The 17,110-nt window shown below is 54.1% G+C and overlaps 1 protein-coding gene across 3 annotated transcripts in view; it reads left to right on the plus strand.

The window, feature by feature from the left end:
* Window positions 1-15,842, plus strand: part of kcnh3 (potassium voltage-gated channel, subfamily H (eag-related), member 3) — a 74,591-nt gene extending 58,749 nt beyond the window's left edge. For 2 of the 3 annotated variants that reach the window (XM_088605842.1, XM_088605843.1), the window contains exons 11-15: window positions 2,614-2,828; window positions 6,459-6,709; window positions 8,535-8,635; window positions 9,246-9,298; window positions 9,407-15,842. In XM_088605842.1, coding sequence (XP_088461968.1) covers window positions 2,614-2,828; window positions 6,459-6,709; window positions 8,535-8,635; window positions 9,246-9,298; window positions 9,407-10,333 — 1,547 coding nt within the window. In that variant the 3' untranslated portion in view covers window positions 10,334-15,842. The remainder of the gene's footprint in view (window positions 1-2,613; window positions 2,829-6,458; window positions 6,710-8,534; window positions 8,636-9,245; window positions 9,299-9,406) is intronic. The other variant, XR_015926334.1, reaches the window with a different exon arrangement.
* Window positions 15,843-17,110: the final 1,268 nt, after the last annotated feature.

The following is a 17,110-nucleotide window of genomic DNA, read 5'->3' on the forward strand; positions in this document are numbered from 1 at the left end:
CAGTGCCAGTCGGAGAATCAGGAGTATTGAGCTTCTTGAAGGAGGCAGCTGGGAGGTCAGAGGCACTGAGTCTGCAGCTGGCACTGAGAGGGCAGTCCTCTCCTCCCCCTAGGGGCAAGGCCAGGAGCGGGCTGGGGCAGAGGGAGAAGGCAGGGCGGTACAGGAAGCCCTGGTGCGCCAGGAGCCGAATGCGGGCAGGAGTGGTGTGGTGAGACAGGCGCAGGCGAGGATTAGGGGGCCTGTAACATGTCGAGGCTGGAGCAGAGTCAGGGAGAGAAAAGACCAGGCGTACTGCAGACTTGCAGGTGTGCCGGTGCTTTCTAGCCATTCGATTCATCTGTATTCCAGCCCATGATTGTATCTCAGCTTCCCAACCCTGGAAAGGTTTGATGCAAGACTCCACAGACACCAGTTATTGGCTCTCTGTCTGTTAGTTTATTATTTGCTGTGCTTTGTGCTGCTGTTTCATTAAGTCCAAAAGGTCACCCTCTAGAATACCCCCTAATTCTCCATGCCTCCTTTGAAATTCATTAATTGAAGCCATCTAATTAAATGCAATATGCTAAAAAGGGCTTTGCGTTCTGCAGTCCCCTCAGCCAGAGTGTTTATCTTGACATATCTTGGTTTGTTTGCTGAACTGCGGCAGAGCAGAAACGAAGTTGTGTATAAATTATAAATCCTGCCTGTCTCTTCCTCTCTCACTCATTGTCAGCTGAAAGACCTGCAGCAGAAAAGGGCTGTCATCACTGCCGACAGCAGTACAAACGGCTGATTTCATCTCCCCCTCTCCTTGATTGAGTTAGAGCTGTTTCTGCGCACGCGCGCGCGCGTGTGTGTGTGCGTGTTTGTTTAGGCCTGTGTGAATTTACATGTGTGTGCATGTGCATGCATGCTTGTGGGTGTGTGCTTGCATGTTTGTGTTTGTTTAAGTGTGTAAAACTGCCAGCTGTGTCTGTTAGGCTGAGTTCTTGGCAGATCATTAGTAACTCTACACACAACAACACATCAGCAGAGACCTGTTTCTCTAGTTTGTATGGAGCCCACAGCTCCAGCCTAGCCAACCAACTGCATGAAAAACCCTGACCACTGAATCGATCGGCATTAATAATTCACTGTCAATACATTATTAATACGGTATGGATTATTAATACCTTTCTACATGCTGAGGCAAACCTCCACTTCTTTTGTGCCACGTCCTTCGTGGTTCAGCTGGATTTCCGCAGAGAGCTGGAGACAGGAGAGGGCCAGAGGGACCTCGCTGCCTTCTCAGCGCCTACTGAGCACCCGAGCCTCAGAGCCAGGTGCTGCCCCCGGTGGGAGCTCACAGACTGACACAGGGGCACCAGACACCTCTCGCGCACACCCCCAGCGCCCAGTCTTCCCGGAGACGCGCTCCGGCACGCAGAAGTCAGACCAGCAGAGAGGCCCAGATAACGTGTTCTGGCAGTGTCTTAAATAGATGTTGAACTCTGAAAGGGATGGAAGAAAACAAGGGGGAAAATGGAAGCGATAGAAAGATGAAATAATGAGACGGCCGGGGGCTGTTTTCAGCCGCGGGCTGGATGCAGGGTTTCAGGAGCTCCGCAGACAGAGCACAGCGAGCGCCCGGTCTTCCTCTGCCCTTGCGCTCAAAGAGGCTGTCTGTGGGGCCGCGCTGTGCCCACACCGCCTCTGTCAGCGCTGTGATGAATTAGAGATGAAAGCTCTGCGGGACGCTGGCAGCCCTGTGAGAGGGGCCCTGGTGAGGAGAGGATCTGTGTTAACATGCAGAGAGGAGGGGAGAGCTGCTGTGAAAGGGAGCTGAAAGACTCTCTGAAGTGTGTCCGCACTGAAGGAGAAAGCCACCCGGGCAAGTGAGATAGAGCTGAGATACTGACAGACAGACAGGAGGTGAGAGCGTGTGCATTAGGAGCTCGTGCAGAAGTACTGGGAGAGAGGGAGGCAGTGTGGGCTTGTGGTTAGAGCTGAGGCACTGGGAGAGAGAGAGGGAGGCAGTGTGGGCTAGTGGTTAGAGCTGAGGCACTGGGAGAGAGAGAGGGAGGCAGTGTGGGCTAGTGGTTAGAGCTGAGGCACTGGGAGAGAGAGGGGGAGGCAGTGTGGGCTAGTGGTTAGAGCTGAGGCACTGGGAGAGCGAGGGGGAGGCAGTGTGGGCTTGTGGTTAGAGCTGAGGCACTGGGAGAGAGAGGGGAGGCAGTGTGGGCTAGTGGTTAGAGCTGAGGCACTGGGAGAGAGGCAGTGTGGGCTTGTGGTTAGAGCTGAGGCACTGGGAGAGAGAGGGGGAGGCAGTGTGGGCTTGTGGTTAGAGCTGAGGCACTGGGAGAGAGAGAGGGAGGCAGTGTGGGCTAGTGGTTAGAGCTGAGGCACTGGGAGAGAGAGAGGGAGGCAGTGTGGGCTAGTGGTTAGAGCTGAGGCACTGGGAGAGAGAGAGGGAGGCAGTGTGGGCTAGTGGTTAGAGCTGAGGCACTGGGAGAGAGAGAGGGAGGCAGTGTGGGCTAGTGGTTAGACCTGAGACGGTGCGGACAAGTCATTTTATTTCTGAATTGTTGTCAGTTGAGACACTTCAGTGAGATAAGCAGCTCTGTTGATTTCTGATTCTCTCTCTCCTTGTTGCAGGAAAAGGAGACCTTATTGGCTCGGACTCGTTGACCAAGGAGCAGGTGATCAAGACAAACGCCAATGTGAAGGCCCTGACCTACTGTGACCTGCAGTACATCAGCCTGAAGGGGCTGCGTGAGGTGCTGCGCCTGTACCCCGAATATGCCCACCGCTTCGTGACCGAGATCCAGCACGACCTGACCTACAACCTCCGGGAGGGCAGCGGGCTCGACGTGAGTTCAGCCCCACACACAACACCCACAGCCGGCCGCTCACACACTCACACACACACCTGCATGTGTTTGCATGCCTGCATTTTCAGACAATACTGAAAACTGTTAAGAAATCAAAGAGGGTGTCTGAGAGCCGTGGATACATTAAGTGTTTTTAAGAGCGTGTGCAATACCAGCAACGACAGCCGTACAACTGAACAGCTTACAGTACAGAGCAAATCGCACTTGCACACAATCAGGCAGGCATGCACACACTCAGAGAGCCATGCACAAACGAGACACACACACACACATTGAGAGACAGGCATGCACACACTTACAGAGGCATGCACACACAGGGACACACACACATTGAGAGACAGGCATGCACACAGACACACACATTGAGAGACACAGACAGACACACATTCAGATACAGGCATGCACACACAGAGAGACAGGCACACACACAGAGAGGCATGCACACACAGAGAGACAGGCACACACACAGAGAGGCATGCACACAGACACACACACTTTCAGAGACAGGCATGCACACACTTACAGAGGCATGCAAACACTCACACAGAGACAGGCATGCACACACAGAGAGACAGGCACACACACAGAGAGGCATGCACACACAGAGAGACAGGCACACACACAGAGAGGCATGCACACAGACACACACACTTTCAGAGACAGGCATGCACACACTTACAGAGGCATGCAAACACTCACACAGAGACAGGCATGCACACACAGAGAGACAGGCACACACACAGAGAGGCATGCACACACAGAGAGACAGGCACACACACAGAGAGGCATGCACACACAGAGAGACAGGCACACACAGAGAGACAGGCAAACACACAGAGAGGCATGCACACAGACACACACACTTTCAGAGACAGGCATGCACACACTTACAGAGGCATGCAAACACTCACACAGAGACAGGCATGCACACACAGAGAGACAGGCACACACAGAGAGACAGGCACACACACAGAGAGGCATGCACACAGACACACACACTTTCAGAGACAGGCATGCACACACTTACAGAGGCATGCAAACACTCACACAGAGACAGGCATGCACACACAGAGAGACAGGCACACACACAGAGAGGCATGCACACACAGAGAGACAGGCACACACACAGAGAGGCATGCACACACAGAGAGACAGGCACACACAGAGAGACAGGCACACACACAGAGAGGCATGCACACAGACACACACACTTTCAGAGACAGGCATGCACACACAGAGAGACAGGCACGCACACACACACACAGAAATATCCCTGTGTGGCTGCTCCTTGCGCTCGGTGCTGCCAGGAATAGCTCGGGGGGGAGGGGAGGCACTCCTGCGCTCTCAGTGTCTCCCAGCAGCCCTGCCTGCTGTGTTACTAAGATTGGATCTGGGAGATAAAAATAGACCCACACAGCCCAGGGAGGAGGGACATCCTCCACTGGCCAACACCAGCAGTGTGTCAGCACAGCACAGGGGCAGCACACAGACTGCATGAACAGGAATGAACAGGCATGGCTTCAAAGGCACACGTTTTCAGAGAGGCTGCAGACGAGAGGAGGCCACTTGGCCCATCTAGCTCATCTGATGGCTGAGGGTCCCAGCCAGAGCATCGGCTTCAACAATATGGCTGGGTAGCTTGTCCCACTCTTCCACAACCCTTTGTGTAAAGAAGTGCCTCCCGTTGTCGGCTTTTATTGCCCTTCTCCGTAGTTTCCTCCTGTGCCCCCTGGTTTGTGTTTCACTGTTCATTCTGCAGAGGTCTGCTGGGAGGGCCTCCTCAGTGTCTTCGAGGACCCTGAATACTCGAATTGGCGCCCCTCGTAGTCTCTTCTGGTCAAGACTAAAGAGATTTTTGGCAGTTGATTACAAAAACCTGAACCTATTGTCCCCCCAAAAATGTCTTGCAAGCCCCGTGCTCCCCAAAACGTTTGGGTTTTTCCTGCTAGCAGGTGAGTAACTTTTACTCCTGAACCGAAACGACGATGCTGAGCCTGACTGCAGCACCAGCAGCAAGATGCCAAGACATGCTGTTCATCCACAGAGGTGTTCAGCCCTGAGATAGTGTTCAGGAGCTCCACGTGCTGAGCTGAAACACGCTAATCAACAGAGGTGTGCAGCCCTGCGGTAGTGTTCAGGAGCAGTTCACACTCAGCTGAAACGTGTTAATCCACAGAGCTGTACTGCCCTGCGGTAGATAGTGATCAGGAGCTACACATGCTCAGATGAAACATAGTGTCAATACACAGAGGTCTGCAGTCCTGCTGTAGATAGTGTTCAGGAGCTCCACATGCTCAGATGAAACATGGTGTTAAGCCACAGAGGTGTGCAGCCCTGCAGTAGTGTTCAGGAGCAGCTCATACTCAGCTGAAACATGCTAATCCAAAGAGATCTGCAGTCCTGCATTAGATAGTGTTCAGGAGCAGCTCGTGCTCAGCTGTCAACTGGACACCGAGGGCAGACACACGCAATCACACAGCATGGTCACAACAGGGCACGAGCACACTCAGTCGTGCACAGGAAGAAACGTGCGTTTTCACACATTCGCACGAGCACAGGTTCAACAACAAGCACTCAGAGTGGGAAAAGACACGAGCACGTGCAGCGCACACACTCACGGTGCCCAGCACCATGCTGCTCGTAGCTCCGCCTGCTCTCCGTTACTAAGATTAGACACGAGAGCTAAAAATAAACCGCGGCCGACGGGGGAGACCCCCAGAGAGGCAGCGCGACACGGGGGGGCAGGGCAGAGGCAGAATCTGACAGGGAGAGCAGAGAGAGGAGGAGGAGCAGAGCAGTTCTGAATTTCTTTTTAATCCTGAGAAGAAGGAGGGAAGGAGAGGGCAGGAAAGGGAGGGGAGAGAGAGGTTTACCAGGGAATAAACGACGCTGAGAGACTTTCTGCCACGACTTGATTATACTGATGTGAGGATGCTGCCTTGCCCCGCAGGGTCGAGCCTGGATACAGAGCCTTCCTTGGGGATTGATTTTGACTCGGGGAGAGGAGGGAGGTCATGCTGTCTGGAAGAGAAGAGAGCTTAAACAAAGAGACTCCCTCCTCTGGGAAAGCTCGGGAGGAAGACAAAGATGGGAGGAGACAGTGAGAGACAGGGAGATGAGGGCTGCGGAGGATGAAGCTCGGTGATGTGCTGCCCCCTGGTGGTTCTCTGTGTTCTGTACCTCGATGATGAACACTCGGAGATGCAGCAGAAACTTGGTAAAACGGGCAAAGTCAGTAAGTTCTGCTGCTCTGGGATCCTGCTTCAAAAATGTCTTTTTGGAGAGCAGTTACTGCCTAGGTAGGAGTAACCACTGGGAGCCATCAATGTTTACTGCCATGCACTACAGTTTCTTCTGCCCCAGCTATGTACTCACACTAACCTGGACCTGCAGGCCCATTCGCACCTCAGACACACTGGCTGGCCAGAGAAGCAGGGCTCTGTTCTGACAGTGGCTGGTCTCACTCTCCCCTGTTTCTTTCAAAATCCAATTCAACGAGCTCTATTGGCATGACTGGTCAACCACAGTGTCGCAAAGCAATAATGATAGAAGCTACTGACAGACTGTCACATTGTCACATTCACTCTCCCTTGTCTCACTCTGTTCCAGCTGGACTGGGAGAGTAATGGGGGTCTGGTGAAGAAACTGCCCTCAATCAGGGAGGATGAAGAGGGAGATGAAGATGCGCAGTCACACCTGTCCTCTATTCCGCGATCACCCCTCCGCCTGTCCAGGGGTCTCAACTCACCCCTGCGCTCCCCACTCCTTGCCCCTCGACCCTTCCGCCCCCCCGCCGACAGCAGGCCCACCACCCTGCAGATCCCCCTCGTCAGCTTCAGCGTCCCCCCAGAGCTCCCCAGGTAGGGCCCGGACGCGCCCACAGTCTGGAGTAACACACCACGCACACCAGTCTGGAGCAATCCAGTCTAGAACATCACACCATCTAGAATAACACAGCAGAAATAACACAGCGTGTGTCACTGAGTGTGTGCGTGTGTGCACGTGTCTCTGAGTGTGTGTGCGCGTGTCTCTGAGTGTGTGTGCGCGTGTCTCTGAGTGTGTGTGAGCGCGTCTCTGTGTGTGCGTATGTCTCTGAATGTGCGAGTCTCTGAGTGTGCGTGTCTCTGAGTGTGCGTGCGCATGTCTCTGAGTGTGTGCGCGTGTCTCTTAGTGTGTCAAAACCAGCATCACAATCTAGAAGATCAGCACTATGTAGAATATTAATCTAGTTTAGAAAATCACCACAGGCTGGAATAACACAGAAATCCAAACGATCTCAATCCAGAGCAGCACAACGTGGAATTCCAATCCAGTCCAGAACAACACAATGAAATACTGAGCAAATCCAGAACAGGACATGTAGGACATATCCACAGACCCGAACCAGCACGACAAGCTCCTTTCTTAATCACTAATGGAGTAAATTGGGTGCTTGTTTGGAAAAGTTTAATATACTGTCTATCCCAGGTCTGATCATTTCAATTGCTGCTGGTTTGTTTTGTCTGGGAATCAGGACAGTCGGCACATGTCGAGAGACAGCTTCCAGGTCAGCCCACACTATCTCCAGGAGACTCCTGGGAGGTTCCTGAAGAGGAAGAGTGTGGTCTGATTTTCAGTCCTACTAAGAAACAATTTATTTGTCACTCAGTCAGAGCTGATCCGGTATTTAGTCCCAAATTGAAGATGCCTGTGGACCAGGCAGTCTCTAATCTAGCCAAAACAGCCAGGCAGCCTCAGGACGTAAACGAGGACTGATGAACAGATGGAAAAATACAAGAGCTCTGCCTGAAGGCCCTCATCAGTCCTCCTCCTTCCCAGCATGCTGTCTAGCGAGAGGGGCTGGTGGAGATGCCAGCGTTCTGTTCCTATGGTTACCCCGGAGCACATGATCGGGTGTCCATGGCAACACAGCGGCTGGAGACGAGAAGGAAGAGATGTGCAGTACAGGAGCCCAGCATGGCTAACCGAGAGCCTGGAACAGCGAGATTCGTTAGAGAGGCCACGTGCCCTGCCGTTAACCCCTCTCTGATCTGTGCTAAAAATGTATTACTGAAACAAAAAATCTGACTTTCCTGTCTGCTTCTGTTTAAAAAAGCTAATACAGAACTAATACAATGAACTTACAGGCATTTACACAGCTCCCCCAGCCTTGATTTGAAATGAACATCTGCTGATATCAGTGGCAGCAGCGCATGGTTTGTAGATTGTAGTCAACTTAAGTTGTCTCCCTTTCTTCTCAGTTCTTTTGTCGACTTTGACTCAGACCTTCTCTGCTTGCTTTCAACACGCCCCTCTGCTGACATCTAGCGGCTGGCTTTGGTAAAGCAGTGTCTCCTCACATGCACTCCTCAGCGGCCATACTGACACTGGCCTGCTGTACAACCTGATCTAAACAGTGCATCACCCCCCCCCCCCCCCCCCCAGTCACAGCAGCGTGACTCTGATCTTCATGTTGGACTTGACATCTGTGTGCGTCCATGTGCTTCATGTCTGTTGAAGAACAGCTGCCTTGACTTGGCACACTTACTGGCTTCAAGAGCGCTGGACCAGTCCAGAAGAGGCATTTCTCTGTCCTGCTCGGTTCAGGGCGCAGGGAGGCAGGGACACACTGGGATGGAGTAGTGTCTCTCTGCCCACCCTCCTGTCTCCTCTGAGCTCTTGGTCTCGCCCTCTCTCTCTCTGCAGGTTTGTCGATGGGATTGAGACGGAGTCCAGCCTCGTGTCAGCCCCCAAGTGTGAGTCCAGCCCCAGTATGACCCACAGCAACCCCCCCACGCCGAGCCCAGGTAAGACAGCCCCACCGTGACGAGTCCACAGCACAGGAGTGACTGCTCCACGCCGAGCATCTGTGTGTCTCTGTCTCACACCTCACCCCCTCTTCCTCCTCTCACTCCCTCTCTCTCTTACTCTCTATCCCTCACACTCCTCATCCCTCACTCCCTGTCCATCTCCCTCCTCATCTCTCTCACTCCCTGTCCATCTCCCTCCTCATCTCTTTCACTCCCTGTCCCTCTCACTCCTCATCTCTCACTCCCTGTCCATCTCCCTCCTCATCTCTCTCACTCCCTGTCCCTCTCACTCCTCATCTCTCACTCCCTGTCCCTCTCACTCCTCATCTCTCTCACTCCGTGTCCCTCTCACTCCTCATCTCTCTCACTCCCTGTCTCTCTCACTCCTCATCTCTCACTCCCTGTCCCTCTCACTCCTCATGTCTCTCACTCCCTGTCTCTCTCACTCCTCATCTCTCACTCCCTGTCCCTCTCACTCCTCATCTCTCTCACTCCTCATCTCTCTCACTCCCTGTCCCTCTCACTCCTCATCTCTCTCACTCCTCATCTCTCTCACTCCCTGTCCCTCTCACTCCTCATCTCTCTCACTCCCTGTGTCTCTCTGCAGGAAGCCGGGAGCAAGCTGAGACCAGACAGAGCATCACTAGGTTGAGTCAGGAGGTGAGGCAATACTGCTGCTACTCATGATATACATGATGATGACTAGTTGCGCAGTAATTTAGCGACTCACCCTCTTTCCCTGCTTCTCCCTCGCCTCCCTCTCTCTAGATGTCCAGTCTGTCCCAGCAGGTGGCTCAGCTGAGCAGTGAGCTCCAGGAAATGACCCGCCTGCTGAGGCCCCTCCTGCTGAGGTCCCAAGCCATCCCCCCCTCGCTGACCCCCACCTTAACCCCGCCCCCCAGCAGTGCCAGCGCGCCGTCTGTCACAAGCCCCCCCCCGGCCCCCCCCGCCCCGCCCCCGGCCAGCTCCTCGCTCACCGCCCCTGCCTCTCTTCTCGGCAGCCGCTCGGAGCCCCGCCTGGAGGACACGGAGGCAGGTGGGCTCTTGGGCAGTCTGTTCCCCTCCTGCCCCCCCCAGAGAGCCCCCCTCCAGCCCCAGACATCCTCCTGTTTCCCAGGAAGCCCCTGCCAGCCCCTCGCCCAGCCAGGGGCCCGGAAGGAGGGCGCAAAGACCCCGTGCCCCCTCCAAGACCGCTGGCCCCTCGTTTCTCGGTCTCCCTCGCCCTCGCTGTCTCTGTCCCTGTCCCCCTCGCTCTCGTCCTCCCCCTCCCCGTCTCCCTCCGTCTCCCCTTGCCTGGGGCCGCACCTCTCCGCAGCCGAGAGCCGGAAGAGAGGCCCCCGCCCCACGCTGCCGCCCCGTTCCTCTCCGCCAGTCACCCCCCCACACGCCCCTTCCTTCCCTGGTGACCCACAGTGTCGTGCCGGCTCTCCGGGGAACCAGGGGGTCGGACATTACTCCCCCTCACCTTGCCCCTACGCCTCCTGTTCCCACCCCTCTCCCTCTCCCTCTCCCTCCTGCCCCGGGAACTGGGACTCTCCCGGGGAGAGGGAGGGGGCGCTGCAGGCGGGGTCCCCCAGCCACACGGGGTCCAGCAGCAAGCCCCCTCCTCTGGAGCTGCGGGAGTGGGGGGCAGGCGGGGAGCACCCCCAAACGGAGAACATCAGCTTCATCGACGAAGAGGGGACCCCCCTGTGAGAAGGAGAGAGGCTGAGGAGCGAGCGCAGGACTGAGAGAGAAAGAGGGACCCCCCTCGCTGTGCACATCCCACCCCCTCGGCCCCTGCCGGCTGCGCCAGGGGCGCCCCCATTCCCTGCATCGCTGCCGCCCCCGCGGGCACCCGAGGGCACACAGGGTGCTCCAGCTCCCATCTTCCCCTGGGCCGGAGCGCGTGCTGGCGTTGGCACCCTGGGCACTGACAGACGCAGTGGGCACGGCGTGGCAGTGTTAACCAGACGTCTGCGGGGACGAGGGACAGACAAAGGGGAGGGACCCCCCACCGGTTTTCAAGCTGCTGCTTGCTCCCGTGCACAGGGCCTGACACAGACGCTCGTGGGCGGACCAGGACGAATCGACACCACCACAGGCGTGGGGACCCCCTCCAGCGGGGGAGTGGCAGTGGAACGGGTGGAAGGGTGGCTGTGTCGAAGGGGCCTGCAGACACGCAGGAGACAGGGTCTGCCGGCCTACTGCCATGCCAGTGAAGCACACAGACCCCAGTCCTGCCTCCTAACTCTTCACGCTTGAGCTTCGCTTCCTTCTCCAACGCGCGCTCGTGGCTCCAGAGCGCAGCGCTAACCCCCAGTGTGCTCCTGGAAGACGGGGCCCCCTGTCCAGATGACCTGCTGTTCTTCATTACCCCCTTACCCCCAGTGTGGCCCCTGTTCACCAGCTTGCAGGCGATGCTGGACTGGTCCGGTATGTAGCGTCTTGAACCCCGATCGAGAGGCCTCGAGCCCCAGATTTGCCTGCTGATCTGCACTGGCTGCTCATCCTGGAACTGAGCTGCCCTGTCCCAGTCGCAGTGCTGGGTGAGGGGGTCATGCTGAGGGGGGCAGGGCTGTGTTCCACAGAGAGAGGTGGGGGCACAGACACTTGGACACTCAGTGCAATGATCTCCAGTCCTGAGCCAGGCCGAGGGCCTGTTATTACTGCTATTCTATCAACACGTTCCATCCTTATACAAACTGTTCCTACTGCCATAGCTGTTCTCATTAACTGAGCCAACCTAGTATGTATGTATCTCATTGACGAACTGGTTACGTTCTGGACATGCCTGTTGGTGCTGTTAGTGTTCTCAAGTCAAGCAGGAGAAGCTGCCTGGCATTAAAATGTGGGGAGGGGCGGCAGGGAGCTCCCTGCCTCTCATCAAGAGCTGCCTTTCCTTTCATGACCGTTGAGGGCAGGAGGTGAGGGAGCAGCACTGCATTCTGGGACGTCGAACACCAATCCCAGCCGAGCTAGGCAGGCCAGCAGCTTTCTTCCTGTTCCTTCAAAATAATGAAAATCAAAGAGAAACATTGAAGAAGTCCAGTGTAGCCTATTTAAAGATGCTGGCATAACCGGCTTGCTAATTAATCGCTTAATTAATTGATAATCCAACTATAGTAATTTAACCCACAAGATGTACCAAAGACCTACACTGGATTAGAAGGAAAGGGGCCAGGTTTTTGGAAGTTTTGTGTGACTTTGAGGGTCCCGGATCACTGCCAGACTTGCCCCCCCTGCTAGGCAAGCTACACAAGGTCAAGATTTCTGCCTTTTTGTTTTAAGACAGAAAGTGTCTGAGTGCCGCTTGCGCTGTTTGGAATTTCTGATAATCCTTCAGAACGGGCCCCCGCTGTTAGAGAGGGAGGGAGAGCTCAGGCCTGGGTCTTCAAATACTGTGGGAAGATCCAGGAAACTCTATTATTGTTTTATGCAGGGGGATGTACTGTAAATTGGTAAGGCCTCTGTATGACTGACGCTCAGGACCTGGGTCGACCAAAGGGAAATTACACGCAGGTGTACTTAGTCGTGAAGGTGGGGGAGAGTTGTCTTTATACAAAGAGTTGTGGGTGTCTGGAACAATCTCCTGTACTCAGTCACGATCTGAAAGCTGTCAGCCTTCGAGAAACAAGAGTCACACCAATGTAACGCCAAATGGCCTCCTCTGATTTGTAGCCTTCCTCGAGTACTGACAGATGTCACCTCTGACTCGGGTTCAAACCAGTAGCTGAGCACCAGTGACTGTTTTTAATTGCCCAGCTCTCCCCTGCCCTGCCACCTGCACTCAGGCCCACCCGCTAGCCTGCTCTTCCAGGATGGACTCTGGCTTGTCATGACCCTCAACAGGCTGGGCGACTTGGAAATCAGGCTTTAGCTGCGAGCTGCGCTGTTGTGAAAACGAGCTTATCCACACCCCTTCCTCACCTGTTAGCCCAGGGGTCGGGCTGAGGTCAAAGGGCACCCACGGGTCATATACATCGTAGGCCAAACAGAAGCATCTGAACAGAAGAGCGTAGTATTGTCAAGACACCAGCGCACATTCCTACAGGCCGTGACGACATGACAGCGGTGAGACTCGCGGAATCAAAAACTGCTTGAAAATCCAGGGACCTGGAATCGTTTCTCTTTTTCCATGGATGAGATGCCAGTGTCGCGCGCCGGGTTTCACTGGAGCCCAAATTTTAGCCATCCCACCATCCGTGCCTTCTCTTTTACTTTATTCACAAAGTCACGTACAGACATAACGTGTTGCTCACACACATGCGTGTAGAATCATTACTCGAGAGAGAGAGAGAGGGGCCCCTGAAGCCCTGTGGGAAAACATGAAGGCTTTTTCATGGGACTGTGTCTTCGCGGTGGTTTCCTTCAGCCAACTGTTCTGTTTCCCAGTTTTCCTTTGTTTAAACGAGAGTAAAGAAAATGCAAAAATGATACCAAATGGACTGTAAAATAAATGCATGTGCATAAGGCGACTGACCGGGCAGCTGGGGAGAATGGGAAAACGAGCGTAGCTACGCAGCTCACAGCAGGCACAGGGCTGCGTCTGTTGAAGCTGGACGTGGCTCACTTGTCCGGCTCTGCTCCATGGCCTGGTTTCAGGATCCAGCGGGAGAGAAGCATCGGAGTGGTTTCTCCGAGGCAGGCGGGCATGAAGGTCGAGCAGCGTGGAGCGGAGTCAGGGCCAAGCGGAGCGTAGGGAACGCGGGGGGGCCGAGATCTGTGCCCACCCCGCGCGTGTCCGAGAGGAGAGGGTCTTCCACGCCGACTGCTGCCCCGAACTGCCCGGTCCCGGGCCGTCCTTGTTGAGATCTCTGTCTGTCCAGCATCGCAGGTGCCCAGGTGGCACCGAGCCCCGGTACACACCCACGCTCATCCCTCTGCCTTCACACGAGCCCGACCCAAGCAGCCTCTCGGCCCGGAAACACTGAGCAGGCTTCTTCTTAATACAAAAATAAAAAGCAACACTCTCATTCCTCGGATTTCACATCTGATGGCACTAGTCCCAGACTCGCTCGTGTGACACTTTAATTTGCACATATAATTGCTGATCAGGGTCACTGCAGCCTCTTGAGGAAGCCTGATGAAAAAGCAGGAGACAGTTCACAACAGCAGAGGCCAGAGGCCAGCCCTGTGTGCCCTGCGCTCTTCCTCGCTCAACTGAACCAATCACTGGCTAATTGGAGCCTGCCCAGTGCTGTGTGCATGGCTGCCTGCTAAGCATGGCTCTGGGTTTCATTAGGGAACTGGCGGTGGAGTTAGAGGCAGTGTTAAATGGTTTAGACACACGTTCTGCCCTGTCTCTGCTGCTCCTGGCCTTCTCAATGGAGGGAGCTGCCTGCCGCCCAGCAGACATGGTGTAGCTCGTACTGGCATGACAATAACCCTTCTGTGATCGGGGCTGGAGTTTTAAGTTGATGTGGCTGTGCAGGGAGAGCATGAATCACCACGCCTCTAGTAATCAAGAACCAGGTGGAATACAGAGCCCCTGTATTGATCTGACAGTAAGGCACCGCTGTGCACACACTTCTCCAGATCATGACATCAGGGGCAGCCTTGAGCCCCTCTTTCACTTGGCTGTACTGGTAATTTATCTGCGAGCCCTTTCTGTGAGCGAAGGCTGTGGCCCAGAAGGCCAGGAGATCTAGACTGGATGTTAACACAACAGGCCCCAGCAGGGAACGCCGAATCTCAGGCCACCTAGCCTGTTCCCGTGCATCATGCTGGCAGCACCAGGTCTTTCGCAGGTCCTTGGCCAAGCAGGCGCTGGAAAACGTCAGCGCTGACGGGCTCTGTTCCAGCTTTGGCCTTGGTTACTTCGCTGCACTGGGCCTTCAGTCAGCTGCTAACTGGAAAAGACCTGCTCTGAGCGCTCCAGGACTCCACCCCCCTCAAGGCCTAGAGCCGCCCCTTCGTGATCCACACGAAAAAAGGAGTTGACAAAACTGTGATGCGGCCGCGCTGTCAGTTATTAATTGATCCCTTGCTCCTGGGGTACACCAGCGCTGTTCCTGTGCACACCCCCAGCTGCTGGTGCTCCCCTGCGAGAGCTGATCTGAACCCTTCGTTGAACTGACGAGTCGCTTGCCTGGAGCCTTTTTTCTTTTTTAGTGTTCGGTAACGTATGAGGAAAAGCTTCCTTAACAGTGGACGGTACTTAGGAACTGAAGAGCTTTAGAAGCTAAATTAAACTTCTTAACAGCTGGATTAAGTCTACTACAGGCTACTAGTGCAGCTGAGCCAGCATGAACTGCGGGAGGGGGTGGAAGTCCGCAGACAGATTTCAGAATCTCTGCCACCGTTCATTGAACAACCCGATTGCTTGGCATGCTGGTGTGCAGCTCTTGAACCGCTAGACCCTGTAATAACCCACCAGCAGCTGAAAAGGTGCCAATTAAGCAAAGTACATTTTCAAGTAAGGGATCAATTAAGTGCCATAGGGACAGTTTGGGAAGGAAAACAAGCCGTTACACCCAAATCCCATAAGCAGCCTGCAGTGACCAGCACAGCGCCCCCCTCCCACTCTGGGCCTGGAGAGCCCCCCCGACCTCCCAGTGCTGGTCTGCTGGTCTTCAGTGCAGCTGACATGAACCCCCGCACTGTAGCAACGGGCTGCCTTGTCCCAATCTTAGCAAGGTTTTTTTTTCCCCAACATTGGAGACATTCAGTTGTTTCATAAATGCAAATCTTTAAAAATCCCATCTTTAGGGATTGAAGACAGTGGAATAGTTCAAATTAAATCTATTGTTGAGTCCATTAAGGACTTGACTATTTTATTATTAGAGGGGGAGTGGGAGACCCTGCTGTGGACTCAGTAACCCAGAGCTGGTTAAGAGGGGACCGCGCTGGAGCCTGTAGCTCTCCTGGGCCAGGCCTCCGAGAGCCTCCTACACCAAAGCTCAAAGAGCCAGGCTACTGTACCACCACCACACAAAACAAGAAGCGTCTGGCTAGAGGGCGAGCTGATGGGGCTCGTCTGTGGTTTTTTTTGTCGAAGGCGGAGGCTATTTTAAAACAAATTTTCAATGCCACTGCTCTGCAGTGGCTGCAGGCTGGGACTGGGAGGGGCTATACCTGCATGTCACAGCTTACTGCATGAGGAATGTGCCTGCTTCTTCTACCGGGGAGGGGAGGGAGGGACGGGGTGGGTAAAGATGTATTTATGTATTTTATTAACAGTTATGCAGTTTAAAAAAAATAAAACTTTTTTTATTTACTGAAAGCGATGCTGGAGCTCTTTTGTCTTAAATGTCTTTGCACATTTGCAAACGCACACCCCAGCCCTGTCGCACAGAGAGGGCCGTTCGAGACGCAAACCTGCAGCACTGGTCAATTGAGGTAAGGGCCTGCAAAGTGTAGGAAAACATTCACGATGTTACGCTTCCATTGCAGCAGCTAGGTCAACTGCTCCCCCGGCTTCCAGTACAGGGGTTTGAGGCTAGCTGCATCTTAATTACACAGATCCGATTTCCTATTTCTGCGGTTAAATTGAAGGTTGTCTTTGGAACTATGACTGAAAGACTAAGGCTGCCTGGGTCCGTAGATCTTACCCTCCTCGTGGCTGCTGGCGCCAGTGTGTGACTGCAGGTACTTCTCCCAGCTGATTCACAGACAGGGACAGAGAGATGCTCATAATTTCCCAGCTCCCAGCCCTTCCTTCTCCTCTACCACCGTCGCCCCTGCTGCTGCGGTCTACCCCAGGAACTCACCGAGGGTCACAGCTGTAGTGCCCTAACCTTACCTGGGCCCTGTACTCACCACACCTGCTGGGAAAAAAACTTTGCTTTTGGGGAAAGTGCCGAAATACTTGTTAAAAATCAGTCAAAACCAGAGGCACGGTTTCAGGATAGGGGTGTACACCGGACAGATCGCAAACCCCCTACGTCTGCGCTAAACTGAGCAGCTGTGGCAGCCAGCTGTTCATCTTTCAGTATCTTGACAACAGAGCGCGGGTCAGCTGAGCATGTTGCCAGTCTTTCTGCTACACAGAAAGAGAGGCAAAGTACAACCTCTTGTCATGGTCCTGGAAATTTTGCATATCAATCATGAGTCTAGTTGTAGCTGTATTGCACTTTTTTGTGATCAAAGGATCCCAAAGCACTCAGGCAGAGGGGAAGACTCCTCCACGCATCCCTAGAGTGCAGAACGCACCTGGGGTACAGTGCAGTCTGTAAGAACAGTGACACCATTGTTGTTGTTTATGCTCCGTTTCATTTTAAACCCAATGTGCTGGAGTATAATGACTATGAGGTTAAAATAGGAGGACTATGTATAAAAAGGGCTGCGATTCCTCTATGGTTCACCCAATATAGAACGTAAATCCCCTTGAATTAAAGCTAACACTCTGCACTTTAACCTCATAGCCATTGTTTCATTTTAAATCCAATGTGCTGGAGTACAGAGCCAAAACAACAAAAATTGTGTCATTGTCCGAATACTTACAGTGCACTGTACATGTGGCAGCTGTTCTGTTCAGTCGGAGGAGTGAGA

Source organism: Lepisosteus platostomus, chromosome 14 (genome assembly GCF_059453375.1).
Source record: "Lepisosteus platostomus isolate fLepPlt1 chromosome 14, fLepPlt1.hap1, whole genome shotgun sequence".
Classification (NCBI taxonomy): domain Eukaryota; kingdom Metazoa; phylum Chordata; class Actinopteri; order Semionotiformes; family Lepisosteidae; genus Lepisosteus; species Lepisosteus platostomus.